The 14888-nt window shown below is 38.1% G+C and overlaps 1 protein-coding gene across 2 annotated transcripts; it reads left to right on the forward strand.

The window, feature by feature from the left end:
- Positions 1-1414: 1414 nt before the first annotated feature.
- On the forward strand, positions 1415-14072 carry LOC118279973 (uncharacterized). 2 transcript variants are annotated; one of them, XM_050702566.1, is made up of 5 exons: positions 1419-1806; positions 3496-3656; positions 12228-12306; positions 12854-12880; positions 13605-14071. In XM_050702566.1, exons 1-5 carry the CDS (start codon positions 1560-1562, stop codon positions 13742-13744), a joined length of 654 nt encoding a protein of 217 aa, XP_050558523.1. In that variant the 5' UTR covers positions 1419-1559; the 3' UTR covers positions 13745-14071. The 2 variants fall into 2 exon arrangements, with proteins under 2 accessions (XP_050558524.1, XP_050558523.1); XM_050702567.1 differs by lacking the exon at positions 12854-12880 and having other exon boundaries at positions 1415-1806; positions 13605-14072.
- Positions 14073-14888: the final 816 nt, after the last annotated feature.

Consider the following 14888-nt stretch of genomic DNA (forward strand, 5'->3'; position numbering starts at 1 on the left):
TGTGTTTTAGTACTCAAAATGACTGAAATTCTAGTGTTTAATTATTTTTCTTATCAGATCTAGACTGATAATTACGATTTTAGGTTATTTATGACTAAAGTTAATTTTTAATTTGGGTGATTATAGTCATAATTATAACAATTAAAATGGTTAGTGTAGGTATTTGACTGCTTAAGGATTTAAAAAATGCTGTTTTTAAATAAATACGGTAAGAAGATATACAGTACGGAGATCACTCATATGATTTAAATGAAACTACAAGTAGTACTCGTCCACAGAAGCATAATACAACTAAATATTTCAACGAAAACCGAAAATTGAAATTTTCCAAACAAAAGAAATCAAGTATTAAATTCTGTGTGAACAGCTCCATGTACCTTGACCACAGAAGAGCTGTAATGTTGTAGGTTGTCTAGGAATGTTACGGACATGTAAGATCATACATCATTACCGGCTTATAACATAAAAAAAAATACAATAATTGTAACTCCATCATAGTCTTCTAGAAAAATGTTAGGCTACATATGTAAATAGTTCTTCTCTACTTTTTCCAAGTATAAGGGTGCTTTTCCAACAAAGATACGCTATGTAGTTATGCTACTTAGATGTAATAGCTAAGCTGTGAAACTATGTAGGAGCTGCGGACTACCTAGCGGGTTACCGGGGCTCCGGCTCGAAAAGCAGGAGTAGGAACGGGGTGGTTTTTAGTCAGTAAGAGTCTGACACGGCCCATTCTCGCGTCGCGTCGCCCAAAACGGGAGAAGTCATTAGATGATTTTCCCCTGCTGTGAAACTATGCAACCGTTTCTATCGATACTAAGCTCTGATATTAATTTTGCAAGCCTTATGGTAGGATATGGTCAATGCTCCTTTTGTTAAATAATAATATAAGATCTACACGTAGGTATGTACCCATATTTGCAGAAATACCTAAATGAATTTGAATTTAAGCTATGTAGCTGTGCGAGAAAGACCTGCAACTCGAGTATGCGATACACGCATCCCTAACACGAATTCATAGCTCGCATCCTTTCATATAAAAAACATAACTTAGCTGAGTCCGTTTCTACCAATGCTAAGCTGTGTGTATCAAATTATAAATAAATATGATTGGTGAAAGTCAAACGCATCCACAGCAACGTAGCATAGCACATCTCTGGTAAAAAGCACTCTTAAGTACCACCCTTAGTTTTTTTTTTACATGAAAAACGTTGCCCCACACTAAGATTTTCACCTGGGTCGTAGCTGCGTTTACAAACATACAAGTTCACATACACATGACACCCAGATGTGAAACAACAATTTGTGGATCACGCAAAAGTTGAAATGCCGACCGCACACACAACATATTTTCTATTGTGTCTCATAGACCGGCATTTGAGAGGTTACAGCCTTACACTCGCCCTTTCAATTTATAAAAGCCTTATATTTATACATACATACATAAAAAACGATCACACTTCATTCAAAAACTCACGATAAACATTCATACTCAAACTATCAGTCAGTCAGTTTGACGCAAAGCGAGCGTGCGCGCGCATTCCAAAAAAAAACACAAGATGGCGTCCACACAGATTAAATATTGCATTATTATTTTAACAATTTTCAACTTTAAACTGTCAAAAGCTAATGAAAATAACTTTTTAACGCTTTTGGAAGAAAAGTTTGAGAATAAATTGAGTGATTTAAGTTTTTTCGCTGCGAAATGGTTGGAGAATTTTAATGATAAACATTTGGGCGAGAGTGAAATAGGCAGGTTGTTGCATTACAAGGATTTGAAACCTAAGATTGCAAGTGAAGCTAGGGGTAAGTACTATATTTTTCTCATTATGTAAATTGTAATTAGCTAGCATGACTGCCTCGTTGGTCGAGTGGTCGCAAGTGCGACTGCCGAACAAGGGGTCTCGGGTTCGATTCCTGGGTCGGGCGAAGTATTACCGGGTTATTTTCGAATTTTACACGTCTCCCTAGGGATGTGCCGTAACAGGCGGTGCACTATACTCCGGAGCAGGTCTAGTTAGAGGTCTCGGTGCCCCTTATCGGTGCTATAGGTGACCACTGGGGTGGTTTTAGTGAAGTAAAAATCCCACTCCCTAGCCTTTTACCCCAAAAAGCTAGGCGCGCGTAAAAATTCAGTTCTATGGACACCCGAAACACTGGAGGTGTTACAAGTGCATTGCCGGCCTTTTGGGAATTAAGAATTAGTAGTTGTTGGGGAATCAGGAATTGGAAAAAATAGGAAAGGAGGTAATTGGGCCTCCGGTAACCTCACTCACACAATGCAAGCGTTATTTCACGTCGGGTTTCTGTGAGGCCGTGGTATTACTCAGGTCGAACCAGGACAAACACGGCCACTATTCCTGAATCTAGGCTGTTACTAAGAAAATATACGAATACATAATTATAAAAATCCCAAGAACGCTCGATCCCAAGAATCGAACCCGAGGCCTTACTTAAATCAGTCTTAAATTACATTAGGTACTTTGACACAGATAGATATGCTATACCTCTGTTTATACCACTACCGTAATGTTACAATACCACCATAAATTCAGAAGAAAATTGCAAATTGAATTTCACAGATCACGAATGCATTATGCCAATGTAGGCTGCATTCCTACATACAGAGTAATCTAGGATACAAAAGAGCTATTTCTAAAATGAGTCTAGGTATTCAGACTTCAATCTTAGGTCATCACGAACGCAATTTGTTTTAAATTAAATTATTCAAGTTGGGAGCGCTAAAATTGCTTTACTTTTTGCTCTGAGGAATTAAGATCACGCAAAGGTTGTAAATGGACAAGTTTCCTTTTTTTTTTTTGGTGACGGGAGGTAACCCTCAAACAGCATCTAGCTTTTTGGAGATAAAAGACTACCACCACAGTGTAACGCCTGTTACGGCACATCCCTAGGGATACACGAACCCGGAGTTGCGGACTACCTAGCGGGTTTACCGGGGCTCCGGCTCGACAAGTTTGGAGAAGGAACGGGGGGTTGTTAGTCAGTAAGAATCTGACACTGGGAAAATTGCCTCGCCCAAGGCGGGAGAATCATAGGATGATCCCCCCTCAAAAAAAAAAAAAAGGGATACGGAATACGTCTCCCATGAGCCTCGCTGTGCAAGTTGCACGGCAGCACGTGACCACTGTGCTACCATCTACCCTAAGTCCGCTAGATGGGCACCTATGAGGGCAGTTGATGCAAGCGGGATTTTGACGCATTAGGCGTCAAGGCGGATGATATCTCGACGCGTTCTATTTGAGCTTTTTTTTGAGGGAGGAAAATCATCCCATGCCTTCTCCCGCCTTAGCGAGGTGAGAGGGGGAGTCTCAGACTGTTACTGACTAAAAACCACCCCGTTCCTCATGATCCCTCTGTAGCTCATGAACAGATTACTCTCTGTGACTCCAAACTAGTTTAAGCTTTTCTCCTTTAATTTACGTGAGTAAACCGCGATTATTAGCTAATAATAATAATCTATGTTTGTATCAACAGATGGTAAGAGTATGAAGAAGATGGGCATGGCGATGCTCCCGCTGGTGTTCCACGTGGGAGCCACTTCCACCTGGATGATGCTCACCAGTCTCATGGCTGCCAAGTCCGTAGCCATCGGACTAGCTCTACTGGTGTTCAAGATCGCTGTCAGCTCGGCAAAGGTATGAGTTTTACGTCCGAATACTGAAATGCTACTCAATTTTAAGTTGTACTTAAATATCGTGCTATCTCTGTCATTTTATAAAGAATTGATAGTGACAGAACTAGTTTTGAGAGCGTCTTAAAATTTAGTAGCGTTTGAGTATTCGGACATTAATAAGAAACATAGTCTTTTTAGTAAAAAAATAATTGCATTACAAATAAAAAGTGTCGTAAGTCATGGAGCCATGGAGGTTAAGAGTGCTTTTCCACCATAGATGTGCTATGTAGCTATGCTACGAAGATGTAATAGCTAAGCTGTGAAACTATGTGACCATTTCCACTGATACTAAGCTATGTGAGGAAGATGCGCAGCTCGAGTATGCGATGTATCGATAGTAGGGAAGCCATCCTTAGCACGCATCTTTCCATATAAAATACATAGCTTAGCTAAGTCCGTTTCCATGCGTGCGGCGCGTCGCTTACTGCGCGCGCCTCAAAGAGCTATCAGACCACCACGGTTGGGGCCCAGTAGGGCAGATGCCTGATCCGGAGCTTTTTTACTCTATAGGCCGGTAAACGAGCAGACGGATCACCTGATGGTAAGCAATCGTCGCCGCCAATGGACACTTGAAACACCAGAAGCATTACAAGTGCGTTGGTGGCCTTTTGGGGAGTTAGGAATTTAAGAGTTGTTGAAGAATCGAGGATTGGGAAGTTTGCCAAGTGGGATAATTGGGCCTCCAGTAACCTCACTCACACAAACACAACGCAAGTGTTATTTCACGTCAGTTTTCTGCTCGGCCGTGGTATCACTCCGGTCGAGCCGGCCCAGCAGTGCCGAAGCATGGCTCTCCCACACTTAAAAATACTTGTATGTCAATGCTAACCTCATAAACGAGCCACTAATGGCCACAGATACAAAAAAAAAACCACAGACAATAAAATTGTTGCGTGTCAGTACAATACGTTTTTTTATTCTATGCTACTGCATTCTTGTCATTAGCGTTTCTGAGATAGCGACGGTGATAAACGACTGACAGGAAGACAGTGATTACTTTGGGAATTGTATTAAGTTAGTGTGTTTAAAATTTCACTTAGTTTTTGAAGTATTATAGGTCACGGGTTCGATTCTCGTGTCAAGAAGAAGTATCGTCACGCCTTTTATTTACCTCCGGAGGGGTGGGCAGAAATGCACATTACAGCACGTAATGCCGCTATACAATGTACACCCACTTTTCACCATTAAATTTGTGTTAAGTCCCATATAATAGAGGGTGAGCCTATTGCCATATACTGGACACAATTCCAAACTCCGTGCTACTACAGAGAAATTTTCGAAAAGCCGAAAAAAGCTCAGTAACACTTTGCCCAACCCGGAAATCGAACTCGAGACCCCTTGCTCGGCAGTCGCACTTGCGACCACTCGACCAACGAGGCAGTCAAAAACAAAAAAAAAATACAAACACGAAATCCACCTATTTATTACATTTTAATGATCTAGCTAAAAATTTCATACTACACTCGTTAAAATTGCATTTATTATAATAATTTGAAAGTTATTCCGATGCACTAGACTATAATTTACGACCTACTTTTGGACCTAGGTCGAAATTATTGAGCTAGAGCCGAATGAAAGTGTAATTTGTAGTTATTCACTTAATGACTTCATAGTTTAGTAGTGAATTTTAATCTGTAAGTGTGGGAGAGCCATGCTTCGGCACGAATGGGCCGGCTCGACCGGAGTGATACCACGGCCGATCAGAAAAATGACGTGAAACAACGCTTGCGTTGTGTGAGTGAGGTTACCGGAGGCCCAATTACACCTCTCCCCAATCTTCCCAATCCCCGATTCCCCAACAACCCTTAAATTCCTAACGCCCAAAAGGCCGGTAATGCACTTGTAACGCCTCTGGTGTTTCGCATGTCCATGGGCAGTGGCGATTACCGGCTTATACATAAGGTAATCCGTCTGGTCGTTAACGACCCCCTTATACAATTTTAAAATGAACCATATTTTTTTAGTACACTGGTTCCTCTAAAGATTAACTAGTTTCATCTCCAATATGACTAGTGTGATGTATAAAATATGTATTTACTGAATCCAATAGATTAAAATAGAGGATTATCTTGTAAAAAATAATTTATAATTTCAACTTAGTCGATTGTTGCAAGTACCGACCCATAAAAACGGCTAGAGAAGCTATTAACGAATAAGATGCATCTATTCCCGATCGTACATGATAGGAGGCCTAATTCCAGTATTCGCCATGTTTATAAGCTAGTGATGGTGACTACTGATCTTAATAAAATACAACGAAGTAAAAATGCAAATACTTATTCGTAATTTTTTATTGTCGTTGCTTTTTAAAAAAAAATTGGTACTTCATTTTTCTTCACTTAAATTGAGTTCCGGCTGAACTCCGCAAATTTCATTCTTATACTTAGCGTCCCGTTAGTGTCGGAATGTAGTTTTAGGAATATTAACCCTTTTTGATGCCACATATACACTGGTACCCTCATTTATTGCTTTGCATTGCATCGGCAGATAGGTGTGAGTTACTGTATAATTCTCGCCGCTTTTGTGACTCGATACTTCTGGAAAAAAATATAATTGTATGTTTTATGTTGCTTTAGCCTAGAAGTAGCATTGATTAATAGGTACCTATTATGTTATAAAAGTAGGTCAGAAATTAATAAATCTATATACGACCGGTACTAACTTCTTATAGTTGGTATTGCCTACGCTTATGGATCGGTAATAAAGTATGTAAGTATAAACATAAATTGTATTACCGACTCATAAAAAAATGGTTATTTAAATTCAATTGACCTTCGGAGTAAAAACTAGATTATAGTTGATTAATGTCACAAAAAATATGAACAAATGCACACTGTTTATAAACACAAAAACAATAATTTTGTACTGCATCTATTCCATATCAATCCTCGAACACATAGCATCAGCTTTGAGTTCCATTGACCACGCTAAATACTAAAAGCTAGATAAAAAAGTGTAGTCGCTAATAGATTTTTATAAAGACTGATAGCTTGGATTTAAACTGGTTCTTAAAAATACTTGTGTTTGTGTGAAAATCGTTTACTGACTTCTCCCGCTCTGGGCAGAGTGTGAGACTCTTACTGACTAAAAACCACCCCGTGCCTACTCATGCTTTAAGCCGGAGCCCCGGTAAACTCGCTAGGTAGTCCGCAGCTCCGGGTATATTATATTTAGTCTGGAATAACATATAGGCTACTTTTTATACCACGGGAACGCGAGCGAGGTCGCTTGCAGAAACTATAATTACATTATCTAAACTTAACATTAAACTGTTAGTTAAAAATATAGTAAAAATATACTCCGCAGCTCCGGATCATATTCATCGGCTACCTAGCGGGTTTACCGTGGATCCGGTTCGAAAAGCAGAAGTAGGAACGGTGTGGTTTTTAGTCAGTAAGAGTCTGACACTTTTCTCTCCAATTGACGACTTGATTGAAATCTCATTCAGATCCAATAATTATGTTTGTAATAACTTAATTTCAATTCATTGTTAGTGAATAAAAACTACAGACATAAAATAAGATGCATCATTTTATATATATAGCTAATTAGATTCGCCTGTCTGTCTGTCTGTAGTCTGCAGTCTGCGAATTATGTTTTTGTCTTGCTTAGATATTTCTAATGAGTTCCGCTGTAGCTTAATTATTTTATGTCTAGGTCGGAATGTCTGTAGTTATTACTATAAAAAAATATGAACGCGATACTCAATATACAGATACTGTTTCATATAAAGTAACAAAAAATATTGATGAACTACATTTTGTGGACACGCATTGCGTAGCGTAGCGAGCTGAGTCCATTTCCACCAGTGCTAAGCTATGTGTACCAATGAATATGATTTTTTTTTAAAAGGGGTTAATCTAATTTTCTTTGTGAGGCAGGGAGTGTCAGACTCTTACTGACTTTATCGTTCCTAATGCTTTTCAAGCCGGGTCCCGGTAAACCCGCTAGGTGTCCGCAGCTCCGGGTATATTATGGTCTGGAATAACATATTGGCTACTTTTTATCCCACGGGAACGCGACTTTCGCTGGCAGAAGCTATAATTACATGAAAAATTAAACTGTTAGGTAAAAATATACTCCGCAGCTTGAGTTAGTTAATGGTAACTTACACAAGCAAGTAGCATAGCACATCACTTTCATTGCTTGACTAGATACTTATTAGAAACAAAAATAAAAATATGAACGTGACACTCAATATACGGATACTGTTTCATATAAAGTAACAAAAAATATCGATGAACTACATTTTGTGGACACGCGTTGTGTAGCGAGGTAATTTGAGTGAGGCCTATAAGTATAATAATACTTTTCTATAAGTTTTGTAAATTTTTTGTACAATGTCATTTCCAGATGGGGTAAGCAGTAGTGCTCATTAAATCAATATTATTATTTTGTATCGACTTTCCAATGTACACGCAAAGTAACTTTTCACCAGTCAGTTAATGGTTACTTAGCAAATCGATACAAAATCGTTACTAAGGAATAGTTTAAGTAATCATTAAATGTCTCTGAGTGCGGCAGTTAGTCTCGAAATGATTTAGGGGTGGTGGGCGAAAACAGCCATTAGTCCCTTATCCCAGATGGGGTAAGCAGAAGTACTCATTACGGCCCGTAATGCCACTGTACAATATACACCCACTTTTCCCATTTGTGTTATACTCCATGTAATCGAAGCAGGAGTCATTGCCATAAGAGTCTGCACACTCCATCTCGCCTCACCCAAGGCGGGAGAAGTTATTGAATAATCCGGATAATACCGGCAGTCATACTTACAACCACTCGACCAACGAGGCAACTGAGATAAAATTCTCTCATGCTTAAACTCTTCATGAAATTGCAAGTGAGAATCAATATTATATTTTTTACTATCCATTGTAAAACCAATTAAGATGGTGGCATTATAAAAAGCTATCAAAATTATCTATTGAATAAATAATAACAGGAAGAAAAAGCCCATTCACTTTTGTATAGGCCTATATTGAAAAAAATAAATAAAAAAAGAACTTTTCTATCAAAACAAATTGAAATAGGTAGCAATCTGCCTATACACAAATTTGATTGAAAGCATGATAATGCGATGAGCATTGTAATTTACACCTTATGTTTATAGAATTAGAATTGAAAAAGGTATAACGAGTCGAAGTAGGTACAGTAAGGTACTAAAAAAAGTTAATGAAATGAATGAAAGTTAGTTGTTTGGAATTGAAATTTAAAAAAGTATGATAATTAAAAAACCAAATCGCGTGTATTTTTTTTTTATTAAACTGTAATTTTCAATCAAAATAAGTAATTAAGTTAAATCAAGTATTAAATTCTGTGTGAACAGCTCCATGTTCCTTGAACACAGTAAAACTGTAATGTCGTAGGTTGTCTAGGAATGTTACGGACATGCGGCGCGGCTGTTATAATGCCGTATTTGTAAACAGTGTTCAAATTAGCTCAAAGAGAATAATGCACTTTTTGGTTTAACTACTGGACCTATTTCGCTCATTTTTCGTATATTGTCAGCCAAGATGATAACAAATATGTGGTTTAAATCTATACTAATACTAATATACTAATACTAATTACTAATTTACTAATTACTAATTACTAATATTACTAATTACTAATTACTAATTACTAATTACTAATTACTAATAATATTATAAAGCTGAAGAGTTTGTTTGATTGTTTGTTTGTTTGTTTGAACGCGCTAATCTTCAGAACTACTGGTCCGATTTGAATAATTCTTTTTGTGTTGAATAGGGCATTTGTCGAGGAAGGTTATAGGCTATAAAACATCACGCTATGACCAATAGGAGCCAAGCAGGGCGGGTGAAACCGCGCGGAAGCAGCTAGTTAAGTCATAAGAGATTTCCCCATACGGTATAATGTAAGATTTTTTAAAAGATGAAACGTGGAAGGCAGTTTTTATGGTAGCTGACTGTACTTTTTTTGTACGGCTACTCTTTTTACGTACGGTAGTAAACTTAATTGAAACATGTTCAGTATAAAAAGCTACTTAGTGCAAATAATGATGTGTTACTTTGACGTTAGATTCCTTAATAATTAGAGACTACTTTCTCTTAGGGTGCCTCGTTAGTCGGTCGCAAGTTCGACTGCCGGGTAAGGGGTCTCGGGTTCAATTCCCACTTATTTCCAGTCCTTATTTTATTGTTTTTTGGTTGGGTAAAATTATCCAATGACTTCTCTCGCCTTGGGTGAGGCAAGAGGTAGTGTCAGACTCTTACTGACTAAACACCCCCTACTCCTGATTCGAGCTGGTCAACGGGTTCGATTCCCGGGTCGGGCACAGACTTGCCGGGCTCTTTTCGGTTTTCCAAAATTTCTCAGTATTAACATGAAGTGGCATTGTGCCATAAAATCGGACACAGCAAATGAACTGAAGATATCTCGCTCAACAGCCGCACTCACGACCGCTCATTCAACAAGACAGCCAGACACATGTAGGGTTGCCAACCGTACTATAAAATAGTATAGGCAAAAATGTACAAATTGCAATTATGTACCTAATAGGAAAAACATGAAAAAAATTGCAAAGCTCCATTGTTATTAACGTTGATAAGTCTGCGTTTGGCCACCAACCCGCTTACTGCCAGGACGGCGAAGCGAAGATGTGGCCGAAGATGGAGCACACAGACTTAGAAAGTATCTATTCACTCTGACCTTGAAAAGACCCGGGTTGTATTTCTCAGGAAAGATAGAAGCCGGCAGATTGTTCCATTCCCTGGCTGCACGGCTTAGGAACGTGGATTCGAACCGTTTCGTTCGCACCCAAGGGAAGTCCACTCTGTAGGGATGATAGTGGGCCTTCTACTAGTTCTATGTTGAATGTATCCTGTAGAAGATAGAGAGACTAGATACCTTACGGATTTTTATTCTTCCCTGCTAAAGTACCTTCTATATTTTTTTGAAGCGTCAAGCGTACTCTAATTTTTAGATCAGAAATATATTTTGACAAGCAAATGTAGGCTACCCAAGTCACATGATACGTTAGTTTTCGAAAAATAGAAAGAACGCCCTCTCACTTTTTCAACCGCGTTTCCAAAAGTAGTTGCAAAAGATTGAAAGTTCTGCTTTTATTTTTATTTTGTTATAATATGATTGACAGTTGCTTCAGCCGGCATTCTCGTCTGGTTTCGAAGTAAGTAGGCGAGAGATTATTGTAGTGACTTTCTGATTATAATAACAGATTATGTTCATCTTAGAGATAGACAATTAGACGTGTGGCAGTAGATTAGAATACTTTTTTCACGATTACTGCTCGTCTCGTGTTTAAAGGACTAAGAGACTACACATTAGACAGAGACCGGGCAGCAGCGCTCTCTGATAAACCTGAACCTTTTATACTGCGGTGTTCAATCTGCCTGCAAAGCGTGGACAAAGTCGAAGCGTTTATTTCAGTTAATCCTTAATTAAGCACTTTTGAAACGTAAAATTTTCCGTCTTCTCTTCTTTTTAACTTTTGAAACATCACGAAGATGTGAATATTACACCCACAAGAAGATTCGGGGCATCTTGAAAATGGTATTTCACTCTGTCGTCACTAAGTACACACTAATCCTCGTACAATTGTCGACTGTGTGTTTTTCCAAACTGTAGGTAGGTTACAATAGGGGTACTTACTTGTCCTAGCAGAAGACAGAACGAGCTTCTGTTACTAGGCCGGCTTGCCAGCAGTCGCATTTGCAACCACTCGGCCAACGAGGCAGTCTTACTTACTTAATATTTACACAAGTGTAATATTACTTTACCAATCAAAGCACCGTTTGACCTTGTAACACAAATCAAGCCTCGATTGAATAAAAATGTAACAAAAAATAATAAAACTACTTACGATATTTGATCTGACATATCGAATTTACACAGCAATTATAATGTTGTTGATTTTTCTAATACAGGAAGTGAAACTATGATTGGGATGATGACGGGGTATGGAAATTAAAAATCTATTTAGTCCGTCAGTTAGGTAATGAAAAAATTATTAGACACGTATTTTTTTTATTTGTCATATAAGATAACAATACTTAGATGAAACGAATTAAAGTTTAGGAGTGGGAGAAAATACGTCATTTCTACGTATAAAACGTACCTAGAAGTGATGTCAAGCGATATTTCAAATCGATATAACCAGAGGCGTTGCAAGTACGTTGTCGGCCTTTTGGTTAGGAATTTAAGGATAGTTGGGGAATCGGGGATTTGGAAGACTGGGAACTGGGGTAATCACTGGGTTTTTTTACGTCGTTTTTCTGTGAGGCCGTAGTATGACTTCGGCCGAGCCGGCCCAGCAGTGCCGAAGTATGATTCAAAATTTGTACACCCAATATCGTATTTCTTTTTTAATGGAACAAGCCCGCCACAACCATGAAAACACCGGAACACTGAAGTCCAACGTCCCAGGGACATGAATGACTGTCTTGGATCCCGCAACGAAACAAATCAGAAGATATTATTAGAGGAGAAGAAAAAGAAAACGATAGTTTCCACTTCCCTCGGTGAATTTAACACATTGTTTATTTATTTGCAGGTGGCATCGTTTTTCACCACGCTCAAAGCTAAGCACAATCACCATGAGTACTCCTGGTCACCACCAATGGAACACCATGGTAAGATGATTACATCAATCACAACATAAAAAAAATACCACCTTATCGGTCGAATAACCTCAAGTAAGGCTGCCGGAGTCTGTTTCCTGGGGCCTTAGTCTGCTATTACAATTGTGTCACAATGGTCGATCACTGAGCAGTGCAAGAGGGACGGAGCTATGTAGGTTGTATAGCTCCATCCCTCTCGCACTGTTCAATGATCGACCATTCTGACACAATTGTAATAGCAGACTAAGGCCCCTGATTGGTATAACCTGGGTGTCTTCAAAGCCCGAGTGAATAGGTTGCTTATGGGCAGACGTGCTCCATCGTAGGCCGCATCATCACTTACCATCAGGTGAGATAGCGGCCAAACGTCGACCCATGAAATGTAAAAAAAAACACGAAGTCTCGGGTTCGATTCCCGAATGTAGTAAAATGTGTAGGTAAGAGTAAAGTATTAAGAATAAAAATAAATAAAAGAATATTCACACGTCCTATTACTAAAGTTATTTGTCTAACAAAATCTTGTAAATAATTAAATTTGCGATATTATTTCTCATTACAGGCTATGACCGGAGTTTTTCTGAAGCCGGTAAGCATTTTTAATTTATTTTTTAATACAATTACCTATGTTTAAAGCAATTATAAGTACATAATATCATACATTTTATAATGCAATTATTACGAGATTTTGTTGGAATTTATATAACTTCACGCTATACACATATGGAACAGCCCTGAAAAACAATCAAGTTTATCAGAAATTGCTACATCTGCGGACATTTGTTAAATAACTATGTAGTTGTCGGATTAGTTATTTCATTTGCTTATATTTAAGAGAGCTTTGTTGTCCATTATATAAGTACTCACATTTAAATTCATTGGGAGGCAATGTATTTTTATACAACTAAACTGCGTAAATTAAAAGCTAATGAGAGAAGAATTGCCAACCTTTACATTTACCTAATCAACTTAAATCGGCCTCAAAGAGCCATCAGACCACCAGACATGAAGCCCTGTATGGCTGATGCCTGATTCGGAGCTGTAGACTTTTCTAGCGTGTTTACCGGAGCTCCGGCTCGAAAAGCAGGAGTATGAACGGGATGGTTTTAGTCAGTAAAAGTCTGACTCTTCCTCTCGCCTCACTTTCCAAGGCAGAAGTACCCGATGGATGATTTTCCGCCCTTAAAAAAAATCAACTTATGTAGAATAAACTTTTAAATTTTCTCAAAAAATCCTTTCTCTCCACATCTATACATCACTACGAGTGAGCGAACTGTACAGCTACCTTAATGTCTTGTCATTATAATTTCCAGGTTCCTACTACTCAGACTGGAATTCCTACTCTCCTGAAATCAGCAACACGCCCCCTACTTACAAGACTATACCGACATATAAGAGCCACGAGCCCTATGAAGTGGCAGAGTACATCGACGAACCTAAGCCACATAGCTGAGGAACATCACTTTATAACAACTGTGCTATTGGGTAGATTAGTTTTTAATTTATGATCGTGGATTTGATTCCCGCTTGTATGAACGATTTACATAACAAATCTAATGCCCGAATACTCAAATGCTACTCAATTTTAAGACGCTCTCAAGTGTAGTTCTGTCACTATAATTTTTTTATAAAATGACAGAGATAGCACGATATTTAAGTACAACTTAAAATTGAGTAGCATTTGAGTATTCGGGCGTAAGTGTGATGTTTTATAATAGCTATCGTAAGACATACTAAATTAACTAAAACTCACGGTTTACTCACGTAAATTAATGGAGAAAAGCTCTACTAGTTTCGAGTCACAGAGGGACGTCGTGCAGCCTACTGAGGCTGCGTGACGTCGCCGCGTCTGCGCACGCTGCTCATGATGAAGAGTCCCTCTGTGACTCGAAACTAGTAGAGCTTTTCTCCATTAATGTACTTGAGTAAACCGTGATTTTTTTAGTTAGTGTGATGTGTAGATGTGTTTGTGAATGTGTACAAACTTAGAAAGTACAACGCTTTTAAAATATTAAGATTTATTTATTGATTGTAATCCTAACTAAGAGTTTTATAAAAACAAATACAATACTTATTTAAAGTGAATGAAACTGCTTGGAGTTCAGGTTTATCAGAGAGCGCTGCTGCCCGGTCTCTGTCTAATGTGTAGTCAGTATTTATTGCATCCATAATATACACAGAATGTAGTCCCTTGGTCGGGTGTAAGACACCCGCGTAAAGAGTAGGGGTGGTGATCATTTTTATTTACTCTGTCGTCACCACCCTTTTTAAAATCCTTTACAAGAATTTAGAAATATTTTTATTATAACTTTCTTCAGTCATACGACATATTCAAAGTTCAAACAGTTACGTGAGTAAGCCGATAACTTAATAATTAATTTAGAAATAGGCTATTTATTGCTAGATCTAATTAGAATTTCTAATTATAGGTAGTTAAGTTATGAAATGAAAATGCATTTATTATTATATAAGGGTAACTTTATTTATTTATTACAGTAAAAATTGTATAAAAACATTCGGACGGACTTTCATTTTTTCCTTACAATTATACATATAAAAAATGTCAAAAATATGTATATAAAATTCGTATAAATTGG

Source organism: Spodoptera frugiperda, chromosome 22, assembly GCF_023101765.2.
Source record: "Spodoptera frugiperda isolate SF20-4 chromosome 22, AGI-APGP_CSIRO_Sfru_2.0, whole genome shotgun sequence".
In the NCBI taxonomy this organism is placed as follows: Eukaryota; Metazoa; Arthropoda; class Insecta; order Lepidoptera; family Noctuidae; genus Spodoptera; species Spodoptera frugiperda.

Excerpts from the sequence above, each read along its gene's own strand:
- LOC118279973 (XM_050702566.1), top strand. The coding sequence starts at position 1,560 with ATGGCGTCCACACAGATTAAATATTGCATTATTATTTTAACAATTTTC. Across the intron at positions 1,807-3,495 it reads GATTGCAAGTGAAGCTAGGG|ATGGTAAGAGTATGAAGAAG; the intron begins GTAAGTACTATA and ends TTGTATCAACAG. Across the intron at positions 12,307-12,853 it reads ACCACCAATGGAACACCATG|GCTATGACCGGAGTTTTTCT; the intron begins GTAAGATGATTA and ends TTCTCATTACAG.